At 33.1% G+C, this 17,524-nt stretch overlaps 1 protein-coding gene across 1 annotated transcript in view; it reads right to left on the bottom strand.

Annotated features, from left to right (window-relative positions):
• LRRIQ1 (leucine rich repeats and IQ motif containing 1) overlaps positions 1 to 17,524 on the bottom strand; it is a 102,447-nt gene that overhangs the window by 25,580 nt on the left and 59,343 nt on the right. The window contains exon 22 of the mRNA XM_041409860.1: positions 13,362 to 13,463. Coding sequence (XP_041265794.1) covers positions 13,362 to 13,463 — 102 coding nt within the window. The remainder of the gene's footprint in view (positions 1 to 13,361; positions 13,464 to 17,524) is intronic.

Here is a 17,524-nt window from a genome sequence, read left to right as displayed (position 1 = left end):
AATCAAGAGGAGTAAGAAATATTTTGAAATAGCATGTTCAGCATTTCAGTGCTTATCCATCAGTAAATGTAAGGTATAAATAAGATGGAGGTAGATTAAGCCTATTTTGTTTATCCTTAGTGCCTACACTCTCACAGAGTTTCTTGTCTGAAATTTCAAATCTGTCTAGTACACACCCTATCTCTAGTTTTTTCATAAACTTTGGGAATTAATAAACCCCTGAATGATGGATGTTCTCTACTGAATAGAGCATTTTTTTACTGTTGAGGAGAAAAATAAGAGATGCATAACATAAAATCCCCTTTTTACAGAATATTGTGATAGATTTTATTTCTATCCATTACCACTTAAAATTAAATGACAGAAGCAATCAAGAACTTCAACACAAATGTTTCATTGCTCAGTGATGAAATGGTATTTCCAAGCAAGAAGAGATATCACTTTATATGTAGTCCAAACCAGAGGAATATCTTTCTCTAAATTCAATAAACCAAGTAAAATTATTTAAGACATAAGATCTTCCAAAGGAATTCTCAAAATAACAAGTACAAAGGAACATTTTGTAAGAGTGCAGGAGGTCTAACTACTATGTTGTTCACTATAAAGAGGGCAAATCCTACACAATACAATCAATTTTATTGAGTGTGACAACCATTAGGGTAGGTTTTGTTTGTAGTGAAGATATTAAAAGTACAAGAAAGGAACAGAAAAATTCAAACCCAACAAAACTTTTGTTCAAAATAAAAACTGGAGGCTTCTATGTGGCAAGAAGTTACATATGCCAAGTATTAAATGGAACAAAAAAACTGTCATTACTCTGGAGCAGCATGAATTTAGTCAGTAAACGTGACTTAAATCACATTAATAATTGTTTCATAGATTCTATGAATAATTAAAACACGTAATTTCGTGTCACAGCTTCAGAATTTTCATTTTTAAAAAGTCTTTATTATATTTACTCTTGAGAATACACATTTTTCCTAGAAAGTTATCTGAATAATAGAAGAACTTGTTTTAAGAACTCATGCTCGTCAACACATATGATGTGCCAAAGTACCGTGCATGACTGGTACTTATTGCAGAGTAACACTGAAAGTGAAATAATGAAATTTTTGTACTAATGTCAATATGCAGTTTAGTTATGAATGCCTCTGAATTGATTATCCATTCTATCTCTATCTTATACTTAATATATATACGATGGATCAAAATATTATATATTTTTCTATTTAAAAGGGTTTTGTTTTGTTTGAGCAGAACTATTTCAGGTTCAATTTCTGATGCTGACTTGAAATACGTATAGGTATTTGATGAACATAGTGTGACAACAATTCACAGTTCTGTCAGCACAGTAATGTGTAACCGCAGAACTATTCCCCATTGTCAAATACACACACAAGTCTACACCGAGTGCAAGGCTGCTGTTTAGTTTACTTCATAGAAAACCAAGAGGTAACACTAAAGATCAGGCCTATCATTATGCCAAACATTGTATAAACAAGACTTGATTTAATGTTCATTAAATTAAATGGAAAAAAAGTCTCAGAGTATTTTCTTTTTCTTAAGACTCTACATCTAAAATTAGTTAATCCCCAATTATGTGTAATTCTTCTATATTTATATCCAGCTTAAAAACAACCATAAACATTAAACTTATGAGTGTCTATAAATAAATACAGACATAAAAGTACTAATTCTTCTTATTGAGTTATATTTAATTGGTTGATACATTATGGAAGACAATAAACAATATGAAATTCCAGTGTCTTGTAGATCTATGAATAAAACTCCAACCCTTCCATTTGTAAAGAAGGTCAGGCAAAAAAAGCAAAAGTAAACCACAATTTGCTTATGAGTTCCCTCAGGTTAATTCTCAATACATATGTCTCAAAGAGCTTAGTATTTGCATAGGTTTCTTCATTAATTAAACTGTGATTTTCAGCTGGCAAATGCATGAAAACAAATGAATGCATGAAAAGAAATGAAACACTGTATATAACTATACAGAAATCAACACATATCCCCAGGTATGGAACTGACTTATATTGATTTTGGATCAGTTATAGTTACAATGGTACAGGTTTTCTCTATCCCTGCAGAAAAGGTTGGAACGATTTACCTACTGAATGAACAAATCAGTTGAAAAAGGAATAAATTAGATCTGCCTCCTCCTGTTCTTTTACAGAATTTTGTTTATAACTTTATTAAAATTCTTTTTTAGTGGGAAGATGAACACAAACCCCCCAGTTCTATTTGTGAACATAATTTAACTGTCCCTAATCTTGAGTTTAAACTGTTTATGCTTATTGTAGGTGTGTTTAAATTAGTTTCTTTTTACTAAACTTTTCATCTAAACTTGCTACCAAACTCTCCTACTCACTGTCTTTACATAAGTATTTCTATATACATACATAGAAAATTTGCTTGAAAAGGAGGGAGCAACCTAAATATCATGATGATTCCAAGTAGGTGAAGTTGCCTCATATGCATTCTGTTTATATTTGCAATAGCTTTTAAGACAGCCATAACTAATTAATTTTAAAGTGTAATTTGTTTTATGAGTTGTCTACCAACAGGTTAAAACAGTTGTTCACTTGTAACTTTGCTTGTTTGCAGCTGATGATCTAATCTCCTGCCAATAGCACAGGAATTTACAGAGCATTAAGGTCTGATCCAGAGAGGAGTGAAATCCCATAAATTTCAATTAGGTAGGCAAACTCTCACTTAAGATTAAGGAAATTCAGTAGCCAATCTTAAACTATTTACTCCAGAAGAAGGAAACATATGATTATATTATGACTTTTAAAACCTTAGAGAATAAATTGAGTTATTAAAATTACATAATCTTACATGAGAATTTGTGTACCAAAAAAAAAGAACACCTCCCCCCCCCCCAAAAAAAAACCAACCTGGCCAAACCGAGATTTTATTTGATTTTACTTCACTGTAAACAGTCACTGTCACAAAGAAGAAGGAACAGAATTTCATTGTCAAGTTTGAGTGGAAGAAGAAAATATCCACTTTTTGCCTTATGTAGAACTTGTTTTATAAGAAAGATCCTAATAGTTTTCACACAAAATAAACAATTTTAATAAAAATTAATCTGATTGAAAGGTTAACAGAATTCTTTAAAGCACTTGAAGAAATAAAGAAGTATTTAATGGTAATATTTACAGAAAAAATTTAATGTAACTACAAAAGTAAGCCCAAAGCATTGTTTTGTTCAGCAAGATTTTTCTGCTCTTCTGAAATAATAATTTTTTTAGAAGCACTAAGTTATGGGTACTGATACAGAGGCTAGAAAAATGGGTACATATCTGCAATGAGAATACAGAAAATGCATGTAAGTAAATACAGAAAGGTGTCTGTTACTTGTACCACAGTTCTTGAAACTTTCTTTCAGTCTTTAAACTTCTTCATATTCTGGTTCAGTGAATGCACCAAGGGGCACTAAAATTGGAGAAATATCTGAATAGCATCATCACCCTCAAGGCATCCAGGTCTCAGAACAGACTCTTCTTCAGCATTCTGGCTAGAAGAGGAGGAAAACAGGAGAAAAGAATGCAATGATATAGCAAAATTGTCACTAAACCCAAGATAACTTATTTTCAATGGTATTTAAAAATGTCTTAATTCTACTCACCTTCTCCTGGATTCCAAACAGATTCTTCAGCTTTCACCTGACTGGTCCTGGGTCACTACACCTTACAGTGCTCTGAGTGCTCAGCAGTACTGCCTTGTTGTGTGACTGTACTAATTACACAATGAGAAAAAGGGATTTGCCCCTAATATTTCTATATTGAACAAACATATTGTATGGGAAGTCATAAAAATATACAACACTCTCATAGGAGAAATAAAATTTGGAAGAAAGAAATTAGTATGATGCATGGATAACACACATGCTTAGTAATTTAGTGAAAGTGGTAACTTATCTGTACAAAGGTATAAAACCCAAAAATCCCAAGTAGCCATACATGTGAAAGAAACAACTTCTCAAATTTATTCCAAGAAAGACTTTATAAATATTTGCATTTGCAATAAATGAAAGACGTTTGAAAGAGAATTCTGAATACAGTGCACACAGCTCACATGCTATGATGACAGCCTATGCAGAGTTTTAGCATATGTAGACCAGACTACAAGTAGAGTCTGACAAAACCTAAGAAGGCAGACCTGGCTAAGAGTCAGGAGTCACGCTTATTAAATTGAACTCTCAGGGGTATCATGCAATCAGAGGTCACAATCGAGGCAACAGAAGCAATGTCACGATATCAGAGAAAGGGCCAATTCAGACCTGCTCCCCGACAGGCAGTGAGGTCACGGCTTGCGGCAAATAACTGTATTAAAAGGGAATATTCTCTGCACACTTTTAGAACTGTCATCTGAACAAACAAAGCCAGGTCATTGGTAGGTTAAATCAGAACTTTCTGGCTTACTGGCACATAGCTTCCTTTCTTTTTGCATTCACTGCTAATTTCTCAATTACAAAATATACATCAGGTACTAAAGCAAATACTCAGTAAATTTAACTTAAAAATACACAGTAGAGTTTAAATTCCTCCTTTTTAAAAGTCACATTCTATCTTTCACAAGAGATACCACTGGTCTCTTCATAAAGTGAAAAGTGCTGAGCTTGCTTCTTATCAGAATATAAAAAGCATACATGTGTTTTAGAGAAATGTCATTCCACAGTCAGGGTCTTAGTAAGCCTGATGCTCAATGTGCAATTAGAAACCATTAAAAACCACAGTTATCCATAATGTACTTCTTTAATGATGACTAGGAAAATGAAGTTCTTTTGTCTGGGTACTTGGATTTCTTTATCTCGTTGTCTGGACTGGGTTATCTACAACATTCTATAAATGTGCTAATTTATGAAGTTACAATGTTGGATTGAGAACCTGACAAATAAACCTGAAAAGAGAGAACAATTCTAGAATCTCATGTAAACAAAATTGTATTAAAAAATACTGTATTGAAAAGCAGCCTTTCTTATCAATATGAGAAAAAAAATAACTGCAAAATTCAGTTTTTCTACCTTTTTTATACATACAAGCCAGATAAAATATCTGCAGTGCATACATCAAACTAGCACAAACCTATGAATTTCCAGAAATTGCTAACATGTTTTGATAAGAATTGAACTGCAAAGTTATGAAGTAGGAAAATTTACCTTTCAGAAATAAAACACCATAGAAGTTACATAGGCATCACTGCACGATTGCACATTTTCATTAAAATACTTGAGTTACTTGGAATTCCTTGTAAAATTAATAGATCCACTGCACATTCAATTCTGGATTATATGAAGTCTATAAAATCTATAGAACTTTGATCTAAGAGTTAGTATCGAACAGCATAAAATTTTAAATTCCTCTATTTCAATTTCAAAGTGTTGTTTCGATATTTTGCTTGAAAAATTTATCTAAACAACAACATTATTAGTTATAAAAACAGAAAGATAATTCAATGTGTGTTTAATTAAACTTGTGAAAATGGCCTCTTTGGAATGCTGTAGATTTCTGACCTCATTAATAATACTAATTCTACACAACACCATACTTCCTATTATAGAATAGGAAAAAAAGAAATTTCTTTAAAGCAAACTTTGATAAATTATATTTTTCAAATTAATTAAAAGATCTGGTGTGAAGGCTTTCCTTTACTTCACCTCTGAAAGTGCTTAGAATAATGCAATTATTAAAATCTACAGCTACAGGAAACATTGCTTTAATTGGGATTTAAAATGTGCCATAGATTCCAAATGAAGCAAGATTTGTGTCTATAAAATATTGCTAAGGCTACATTATATGCCTTATTCATATCATCATACCAAATGGAAATTTTTCTGCAAGAGGAACATTTGTGCAATGTAACATTCGTGACACTTTTACAGACACAGAATCCGTGGCCTGTGTTTAAAAACCATTTGCATAGTAATACGATTTTAGTGTTTGAAACACTCATTTTGGAAAGCACTTTGAATATATCTGAATATGCATTTTTAATGACCTCTTTATTAGCAATTGTTTTTTTGAAGTGTAAAAAAATCTATTGGGTACTGTCCAGTGAAAGCAAAGCAAATAAACAAACCACCCCAATACTGACTGCAGTCCCCAGGCATCCAAACACGACAGCAACAAATTCAATAATTACTTTTAACAGGACATGCTAAATACAAGTTTTGTAGCACTTGATTTTAAAGGAAATTAAGCAAACCTATTCTCCCTTACCCCCTCCAACCAAATCCATTTGGATTTAACTTGTTGCTAAAATTATCTGTCTTTTGCACTCTAAGACCTGGGTCACGACCTTACTTAGGGACAGGAAATAGTTATCAGGTCACTGAATGGTCAAATGAAAAAGGATTTGAAATGCTTCGGTACTCATGGATCTATTAATCTAAAACGATTGCCTTATGCAGTACTAAAAGCTGTGGATCTGAATGTGGAATCAACTTGTTTACATTTACACTGGCTGAGATGCAGATGTCACACTACAAAAATTTTGGACATAAAATATCAAGAAGAGGAGAAAAAAGAAAGGCAAAATTGAAGGAGATGCAAATAAAACTATCTGGACTATTATATCATCTTATTCACTGGGTAGCAAAGAACAGTAAGATTTTTTTGTGCGTGTGCATTTCCTTTTAGGCTGATAAAACCAGGTAAATTAATATGTTATGAAAGCACAGGTAAGCACCTATACATTGTACAACATCTTAGTTTTGGAAGTTTATTGGAACAAACAAACACAGTCTCTAGGTTAGAGACCACATTCATATCTGATACACTAATAAAATCCTTATGCTACCACAAATTACAACAGTCTGCAAAATAGCAAAGTCAGGGACAAAGAGAAAGTACACAGGCAGGTGAAATATGTGGTCAGAAACCTTGTATATGAATACAGGAACCCTGAAGACTAGAACCGCAACAAGAATTAGCTGGTATGTATCTATGGCAAGTACCTCCTGTCCAGGAACTTCAGGCAAATAGGAGTGATTTTTTTTTTTTTTTGTGGTTTTTTTTTTGTTTTGTTTTTTTTTTGTTTTTTGGGGTTTTTTTTGTAATTGAAAGTGAAAAGCAAGAATATTAATAAAAATTTCATATGTCTAGATCATTAATAAATACTCAGACACTGAAGTGCACTGCATAAACCCACATAAATTGCGTTTTACATATTTATTTTTAAACATAATTTCAGGATTGCTTCATTCCATGAATACTGAAAAAATCCTACACTATCATTGACAGACAGGAGGCTAGAAAATTAGGCACAGATTTTATTTTTCAGTTTTATTTTATAATAAGAAACTGGACCAGTAGAACTATGTAACTGAAGCTTGAGTGCGTGCACTGTAAGGCCCCTGCAGTCCTTTACAAGTTTTCAGCGTACCGCTGTTGTGAACTGGGTTTGCACTCTGCCAGCAGAGCAGCTCTGACCCATGGAGAGCACTCCTTCAGATCAACACTGCCTCAGGCTTTACTACTTTCTCCAAGAAGTCTTACATTTCAGGCATCAAGTTGAATTTCTTCTGGAGATGATTAACCCAAACCCATGACAGATTTTTTCCAAGATATCCAACTCCTTATGTTTATTTTATCCTGGCTCTTTTTGGATGTACTGGACACAAGTAACCTACTCATTTTACATGTTGAAGGGCTGGTGGAGAGCCATTAATTCCTTAAAATGAGAAAATATTTCAATGCAAGAGTTCTGTTGTGTGAGCTCAAACTAAATAATAAGAAACAAAGCCATAGAATTATGATTTCAAAAGATACAACTCCTTCTGCACTGCAAGTTTCTGTAACACATTTTCATTACATTTCAGGACAGATCTTACATTCTCTGAAAAATGAATTATTTTGTCATTTTTGTCAGTGCTGTACGGATTAGAAACTGCTTCCCTAATGTGGCATGCAAATTTAGAGCCTGGGAGATATGCAACAGTTACAGTTTACTGTAAACATGGCAACTCAACTAATAGAATTGCAGCAAGCCAAGATTTCAAATGTGGTTATTAATCCTTTTGAGACAACCGATCAATAAAAGACAACTTGCTTTAGAAATGAATGTTTACAAACATGGCGATTCCTGGGAATTGATGCCGTTAATACTTCTCCATTAAAAAGAGCTGATTTCTAAAAGATGAAAACAACTAACAGAAATTTTCACAATGTCTTTTTACATGCTCTTAAATAACAAATAACAGAACATTTAAAGCCCATATAAAGATGGATACTAACATTGCAGCCTCAGTACCCTCTCTTAACTGTCATGTAGATGTGATTTGTCAAGCATCAGTGACTTGAATCAATACAAATTCTATTAAATGTCACACATAGTTTTAAAAAAATGTCTTCATATTTTATAATACAGAAAACCTAAGAAACTATGTTGATCAAGTGCAACAATATTTTAATGAACTCACAGAATTAACTAATAGCCAACGTTAAATTCCAACTTCCCAAAGTCTCACATTTGCACTTTCAATTATCACTAGTAATAATAATCTATAAGAATGTTTTGCAATAATTTTCGCTTGAGACTATAAGGAGTTTCATAATTAGAAACTATTATAAAGCTGGAAAACAGATGACTAAGTGGATTCCTTGATATTTATCTTCAAATCATATGACATAATCACAAGCTCACTTTACTTCTTATTCTTGAAAAACAAATGTTATTTCTACTGACAATTTCAACAGAAATAAATAAATATTGTCATGATTAAAAGTCACCTAAGAAAGCATAATCTATTCATTATCAAATTTGTATTGGTGAAATCAATTTTAACACTATACCCATTACATTTTCCTTGGTCACCATGAGCATAAAATGACAGGAAATACAGCACTGCCAAGTAGAACTACAGGTTCCCAAACTACAGCAAACATATCTTGTCAACACAGCCCGGTGCATTTTTAATATAGTTAAAGCTCCAGGCATAAATCATTGTTCACGTTTTTGGGTGAAGTCACATTGCACTGTTTTCACTTTGAAGTGTATGGTATAGATGTGTCACTGATGGTTATGGATACGACTAAAAATAAATATAGTACATATGCCAATAAATCACTTAATCTACAAAATTAAATAGAGCACAATCTATGAAATTAAATAGAGCACAACCTGTGAAATAAAGTAAATCATATCCAAATAATACTTGGATAGTTTGAATGGATTTTCATCTGATCTCCCGCATTCTTCCAACTTGCTCTACAGATTGGAATTCAGCTTCCCATTCCACTGAACAAAAATTATTTGGATAACCCACCAAAACCATTGAGGAAACTGGATTAAAGAGGACCCAAAAAGACACACAGTTTGCAAAGATTGTAGTAAAAAAATGTGCTTGGCATTAGGGCTCATTCTTCAGTTCTCAGCTGCTGTACTGGGACTAAGTATTCACACTGTTGGCCAGAAAAGTGTCCTTCCTCTATGTATCTGAAATTACAGATCCTGTAATTACAGACCCACAGATGGCAGAGATGCTCTGTTACACGCTCAGCCAGGACTAATTGGAACTTCCCAAGAGGAGTCAAGGATAGACTTTTCCTTCAGTTCCTGATGTACTTTACCCAAAACAGTCAAGACTATTTCACATTAAATTAACAACTGAAATAGCCTCCAGACAAAAAGTGGACAAGTAGTCATAAAGCTTACTAAAAAATATGCTTTGATGCAAAATAGGACATTATGACAATTATCTTTGTGCCCCATAAAGTTTCCAAAATTTGGAGATCTTTGAAATGTCACCATCTAGAAACCACAAAAATATCTCCAAGAACATTCATTGAACAAGAATATTCATTAAAGAAGGCATATTTTTTATGTCAGCTACCTGACACTAAATGAAACTCAACAACCATGAGGGAAGTATAACCTTATCTCACCAAAGAGAGCAGTGTAATATACACAGTCCCAGGAAATGTCCAGCAAATCATCAGGAGTACATCAAGTCAGGCTTTCATCTGTCTCCAGGTTTTTGATGAGGGTATAATTTGTTATGAGAAACAGTAAATACATATTTATACTTGCATATTCTATGGCTCGCTTTACAACCTGCTCAAGTTAACGTCACAAAAAAGATTCAAATATATTTTTATTTAACTAATAGTTTTAATGTATCTATAATACAATGAGCATGTGCATTAAATTCATTTTAAAGAAACTGAAACTGCATCTGACAGAAAGTGTTAGGACTACAAATACATGTTGACACTAGTAATTACACCAGAGGGTAATTGTTCATAATTTACTTTCCTTTCAAAATATACAAATAAAAAGTCACAAGTGCTACATTTATTGAATTACTATACCTACTTTAACTCCTTGTATATGCTTATATATTTGTGTGAGTACAGACACGTGTACTGTATGCAAACACACTGATGCATACAGACACAGATATATTGACACATATATTGACACATACAGTAATGCATTGAATTGCCTTCCCATGGTTTCTGCCTTCACATGCTGCTTGTATTTTTAAATGGTAAGCTCTTCTCTGTGAGAATAATATCTCCTCATGCCATTGGCATGGTGTTTGTATTCCAAAGGGGTTTATTTCTGACTAAATTCTGTGTGCTGCTGTGATTCAAATATGAAGTAATGGTCCCTGGTGGGGATTTGTCTAACATCAGTGAGCAAAGCATGATGACTCATCCAAAATGTAATAAAAATTTAGGAATAAATTTTGAATATTTATGAATAAATAACTCCAATTTTGAAAATGCATTTTCCAACAACATGTATGTCAACTTAAAGATGCGCGCATTATCCTATGGGATAAAGTTATGCACAAGTTTTCAAAATTTGTTAATACCATATTGCATATCAGTTTACCAAAACTTTTGTAGCAGGAAAATAAGAAAGAAAATTATGACAGAACAATAACCTCAGGAAAACAAGATCATCAGATATTAACCTCATTTCTTTTCACTATTTTAATATCTCTCATGCTTTAATTACTTTTTGTCTTCTTTGTAGTCTTACACACAAAACCACAATGAAGACAAAAGACATTCATCAGACATTCATTTTAACTAAATTTCTTAAATATTCATTACCATGATGTGTTCCAGTTTGAAAATCTAAAACTGTTCTAATTGTTTCACTTCCTAGGGCATCCCCTTTCAAAAGTAGTGATTCTGTTATTTAACAGATAACACGTGTGTACTTGCTGTTTTGCTGTTGATGTTGACTTCTCCCCTCCATTTCCCAATTTAAAAAACTAGAGAAGGAATATATAGAATGTGCTTTGTAAAAAGTTTATTTAATAGTTTATGAAGAAGATGGTTTGGAGTTCAAATTTTCTACCCAAGGACTCACTACAAGTCTGTGAAAGTAAAAGATCTTGAATGGAGAAAGTTTATTTCCACCACACAAAGGACAGGTCTGGGTTCTATTGAATTAAAATACAATGACCACAAGATTTGTGGATACAGAGCGAAAACATTCCACCTTTTTGTTACAGAAAGAACTCCAATGACTGAACAGACCCAAAGAAATCTATTGCAGGCAAAAGAGGAAGAAACGCTTAAAAGGTAAGAGGGGAAATGGGAAACAAGAGAAGACATCTCTGATAACACAAGTCTGTGAAGTTACTATGCAGGTGCGAAGTGTTACTAATTCTATATTTAGAAACTCCTAGTTCTGTCTGGTGATACCTCACGTACATATAAATAAATGCTCTGTGTTGCACTCTCTAATTCACAAATTAGAATTTTCTGGACATAGTTTCTGAAGTAGCAATGCCTCTGGTAGAAGGACAAATTTCTATTCTGCTTAAGCAGAAAAGTATTGTTTGTCCTCCTGAAGGCTTAGCAGACTGGATGGGAGCAGCCACGAGTGGTGAAAAAATGTTTCTGTTTATTAGTGTGCCAGAGGAGTAAAATGGTCCTTGACATGAAAGACAATTATGAGCACCACCACTATGCTTGCCTTTTGATATTCAATCTGCCTTGGTACCTTCTCTCCATAAATTCAAAAAGGAACTTCAGTAATATTTAGAATGCGTACATCAGCTTTTCAAAACAGAGGCAAAAAAGTTTTCAGGCAGGAGCAAATCAACTGGTGGCAGGAAAGCTAGCCTAAACCTACACTGACTTTAGGGTACTGAACCTATATTCAGGCTTATCTCTGACATGGTTTTAAGCATTCCTACAGTTGTTTTTATTGGACATTCACTTTTTCACAGGCAGCCCTCGTGTCCTGTTTCTTCAGCACATGATGCATTCTGATGTATATAAGCATATGCCACAGAAACATATATGAGATACTGGGAAATGCTCAGTCAGGTGCAGTACACACACACTTTCAAGGTAAATTCATGCTTGGATCCAAGGCAAATAATAGTGCAAAAATATTTCCTCTTCAGAATTCACCAAGAATTGTTTCCAAACAAATTTGAGCATGGACTCATGAATGTGAGGCAAATCTAGGCTTCCATACAGCTAAGTTAATTGACTGAAGTGCAATTCATGTAGACTCAGATTTATTTCACACCTGTCTCGTACATGTTCTAATTTTTATCCTCATACAGTGAATGCTAATTCAGAATAATCTGTAATTTTACTTTGTGAAACTGGGAATAGATCACATAGCATACGACTACATCTTTGAAAAACATGAAAGATAGAGGTGAGAACTTTCTGAGTACATTATTGAGTTACAAAAAGAATCAAAAAAATATAAAAACATCTATGGAGATGATTGTCTTCCTATAACAAGGGCATTTTAAATAGACTTGGCCTTATTTTAATTATACAGATACAAAGGAGTGTTTTAACATGAATTTCAACAGTAAAAGAGTGACATCAGTATTTAAATATTTGTAAAATATTTATGAAAAAGAATTTAATATTTACATGCAGAATGTTCTTTCCTTGCCTTCTGTCAAATGGTGAATTCCTAGGGAATATTTATTAAAGTACTTTCCAAAAAACATGTTAAGGATTTTTAGGAGTCAATATCTAGCTTTGAAAAAGGTAGCAATTTAATGAAGAATTTGAAGTGATATTTCATTTATGAAGTTTTATTCTAGTACTTCGTATTTTATATCTCTCTGATATGCTTTGACATTTTCATGATGAAGATTTAATAATAAAACAATAAATAAATAAGTTAGGCTCCATCTCCCTATGAATTAAGCTCTAGGAGCACCTCTTGCTCTCTGCAATGAATTCAAATTGAAATGTTTCACTGCCGTGACTTGAGGATCAGATGAGTTCCTTAAACTTCTGCCTTTTTCTATTTGCGCATATTGTTTTATATTTTGAGTAAGCCTGTTTAAAAGACATTGCAAAATACATATGCTTATATGCATAAAATGAAATACTTGTTCATACCTTCAAAGTATCCAGCATTTATAGGCTGTGTCTTCCCTGGTGGTTTCACAGAGAGATGTTTATTTTCATTGTTTTTGAACAACGCCAGGCGCACAGCTGGGTCTAGATGACAAGAACAAGTTAAAATCAAAGGTCAGACCTGGCTCATTCATTCCTTCAAGCAGTTTTTCACCTTTTAGCCACTTAATAAATGAAAATACCTTTAAAAGTAGGTTTTATATTCACAAAGGATTACACATTCTAAAATAAAGCCATATAAATACACATGCAACTGAGAATCAAAGTCATTGTTTGCAATTCTAACACTGTTGATCTTTCAGCTCACTCATCTACAAATTAAACTCTGAAGCATGCATTTGCAGATAATATTTTTTAAAAATCTGGATTTTAAGCTTGAAATTAAAGGAGAAATATTAAAAGGGCACATATCAAGCAGTGTTTCTAAAAGCTTTGGGTCAGAATTATTCAGCAGTCTAAATTAAGATATTTACACCTAAAATATGCTATCAGGGGGCAGCTTATTTTTTGAGGCTATGCTTTTAGATAATAACCTAGTCTTCCTCCATCTTCCATCCTAACTGAAATTAAAAAATTGAAATTAAAAAATACCCCAGAAGTCTACATGCTGAAGTATGAAATCTTGCTTGTTTCTTAACTGTTACTTTTAAATGTTTGCAAAGAGGTAAAGATGAGCAGATAATTGTATATAAATCTATATAAAATATGTTCCTAGACTGGCAAAAAAAAAGAGAGTTGAACTAACAAAAGCTACATTTATGCAAAAACCCCACAAGTCAGGAGAAGTGATTTTCACACATTATTTACAATGTGAAGGAAGAATTTTTTACTTGGCACAGGAGGAAAGTCAGAGTTTAAGGGAAACAGTGCATTAGAAGGAATGTGAAAATTGAGGGCACAATGCAGAGTAAACCAGCGATAATACTAAAAAAAAAATAAAAATAGGGACTAAAAAGAATGTAGAAACAAAAGCAGATACACAATGATGAGCAAAGTATAGAAAGTTATGTAAGTATGCCATGAAGCAAGGTAATATGATTAACATAATGCCAAAGAAAAGATAAAAGAAATATGTTTAAGAGAACACAGTAGCCCAAACAGATATATCCACTCTCAGGAATATATGAAAAACAATAAGGCAGAAGAAGTTTGTCTACAAAGACAGCTAAAAGCTTCCCAAAAAAGGGTAGAAATTAGTAACAAGGAGGAAAAAAAAGCAATGGAACTTCATCAAGAAAGTCGAAATGGCAAGGGAAGGATCTAAATTTTCTCAAAGAATGTGCGTGCAGCAAAAGTGAATATACGAGACACTGCCAGAACAGACAGAGCAGGAAAACAGGCTATGGAAAGACTCAAGAGCATTCAGACACAATACATTGAAATTACTAGTTACATCTGGTGCTTCATTTTGAGTCTGTTACATTATCTCATTAGTGTTTAGTGAGAGAGTTTATAAGACCATGACAATACTGCAGCAAAGTAAATATCTTTCTTATTTATTTTTTTCTTATTTCTGAATGACCAGAATATCCTGTTAAGATGGTGGGCAACTTATGAATTTTAACAACAATTTGTAAATTTGGTTTTGACTAGCCCTCTACAGCTGTAGTAGACACTTCAATTACAAACTAATGGTACATAAAGGGATCCTAAGATCTTCTTCCCAGAGAATGGGAAGATTAATGATCTTGTAGAAGATCTCTAATGGGGTATGGCACTCTAAGAGATAACACATTGGCAAAACACGTTAAGATATCACAGTGTTCTTGGCCAGCCCACATTGCAGCAGCATGTGGTTGGCAGAATGTCCTTCATGGTGCTGACCACTCACAAAGCAGCAAACCTGACTGAAGAAGGAATGGTGGCAAGTGGGGAAACAGTAAATTAGGTCTTGCCTTCTTCACAAGACAGAATCAGTTATACCTTACAATTTGTTATCTCAAATTGGTTAAGAGCCTCTCTCATGTGGTTGTAGATGATTATAGCTTTCAGATTAACCCAGAGGATGTCATATTTAGAGTAACTTTAACTCATTTTTACTAGCTAAATTCCATGAAACTATCCAAGAAGCAAAATAAATAATGATTAGCTCCATTAGTTTCAAAGGTGGATTATTAGAATTATTCTGATAATGGGATATTTGATAGTTTTATTCACAAACTGTATTTTCAGGTTTGTAGATTCTTTCACTCTCTATAAATGGATAAAATAGCCTTTCAAATAAAAAAAAAATTATCAGACTAGTGTTCATCAGGGTAGCCAATTTTTGGGGATAGTGAATCACTGTAAGATTTGTGATTAAAATACTTTGAAATTGTATTACATTATACTTTAAAACTTCTCCTTGAAATTTTAGATAATAGAAGCTGTAAAAAATATCTTAAGCATGAATTATTATTGTCTGCTGTATAGTTCTAAGATACATGGCCATCCATGTCCTACACACAGATAAAAATGTATAAATACAATTTTTTATAATTGTAATTTTTCCAACATCTAGCATACAGTGTTGACAAAAAAGACTTCTAAATTCTTCCAGCTTTATGCTAGTTACAAAAACCTGTGTCTTCAATAAAAGACCAAAGTGACAAAATCAAATAAAACCTTCTAAGACAAAACACAATTGAAAATTTCCAAAGTAATTTTGATTAATTTAAAATAATTCCTGAAATAATATATTTTTTTCCTATGTGGGTCTATTGACAATGCTCCAAAATGTTTTTAAAATCATCTTTCCTTATCCAGCCTCCCATCCAATTCTATAAAAACACCAAGTCCAAAGTTAAACTATACTAAAAATTTTTGGTGAAGTCACTCAGAGTTATTACTCCTAAGTTAGATTTCTCAAACATTTATTTGTGCACAAAGACATGAGCAGCAAAGTCTTCTATGAACTGGGAAGAAAGGCAAATAATGGAAATTGTTCTTCTGAGAGATTTCCATCAGAATATTTATCTTTGAATCTTTGCAAAATAACTTGAAGAATCTACATGGATTTAACAAAGTGCCAGACTACTTGAATTTGTACCTACCTGGATCACCTCAACCATTGCCTACAGCTCTTCTGTTATTAAAAATTAGTCCTTTTCTTTATCTAGTCCCAAATGTAAGCAATATTACATAGATTACTTCATAATACTAGTGCTTTTCATTCTCTGAGTGAGCTAGGGAAATTAACTGCATGTATGCTTTGATGATGAGCAATCAAATGTTTTAGATTTCACACAGAGAACTGTGAAAGAGTCCAATAGTTCAAAATCATAGAAATATCTTCCTGGATTCAGGCATACTCATTTAAATGTGGCTTATCAGATGATGATCTGTGCTCTCAATCTAGAAACCAGGGAGGTAGTTTAATGTACATTCCTTGGCTGCCTCCCAATATCAATGTCAAGCTGGACAAACACAAGATATGTTATGGAAATAATATAGAAGGAGTAGTGACTGCCTGATCTGGCAGCACATTCCTAAGCTTCTTGCTAATATGTGAAACTGAAAAATTAAAATATTTGCCATTCATTTTTGTTGCGCAATACCTGTAATTAGGAAAACATAAAGATAACGTGACAACTTTAAAGAGATGATAAGACAAAGCTGTACACAGCAACAGATGTTTATCTATACTGTAAATTCATTTGGAAGAAAGACCAGATTTTGTTCCATAATGGCACAGCAATTAGAACTCCAACTCATCCATGGCTGGATTTCCCAGAAGATACTTCTATGCAGAACTGACAATCACAACAAAAGTAGCTTTTTTCTGTTACTAAGAAAGTGTAGATCAATGGTCATTCGTGTAATGAGTAATACGGAACAACAATATGCCACAAATTTTCATTCTGACTGTTAAAACGGATTATCTGTTTTGGGGTTGTGTATTTGAGGAAAGTGGGTTGAGTTTTTTACTGGTTTTTATTTCATTTTTTTAACTAGTATTGAATTGCTGTCTAAAATTCTAAACTCAAATGAAAAATATTTGCTGACATCTGTGAAATATCTTTATCATTGTGTTCTGGTTCTAGTGATCAAGTCCCACTTCAGCTGCTTTTTACCTTTTAAATTTTTTTTTCCTACCTATGTGACATCAAGTATTGCCATAGAATCATAGAACCATTAAGGTTGGAAAAGACCTCCAAGATCATTAA

The sequence above is a fragment of the Onychostruthus taczanowskii genome, unplaced genomic scaffold, assembly GCF_017590055.1.
Source record: "Onychostruthus taczanowskii isolate IOZ18803 unplaced genomic scaffold, ASM1759005v1 scaffold31, whole genome shotgun sequence".
In the NCBI taxonomy this organism is placed as follows: Eukaryota; Metazoa; Chordata; class Aves; order Passeriformes; family Passeridae; genus Onychostruthus; species Onychostruthus taczanowskii.
Note: the sequence above shows the minus strand (reverse complement) of the source record. Positions and strands in the feature narration are given on the sequence as shown.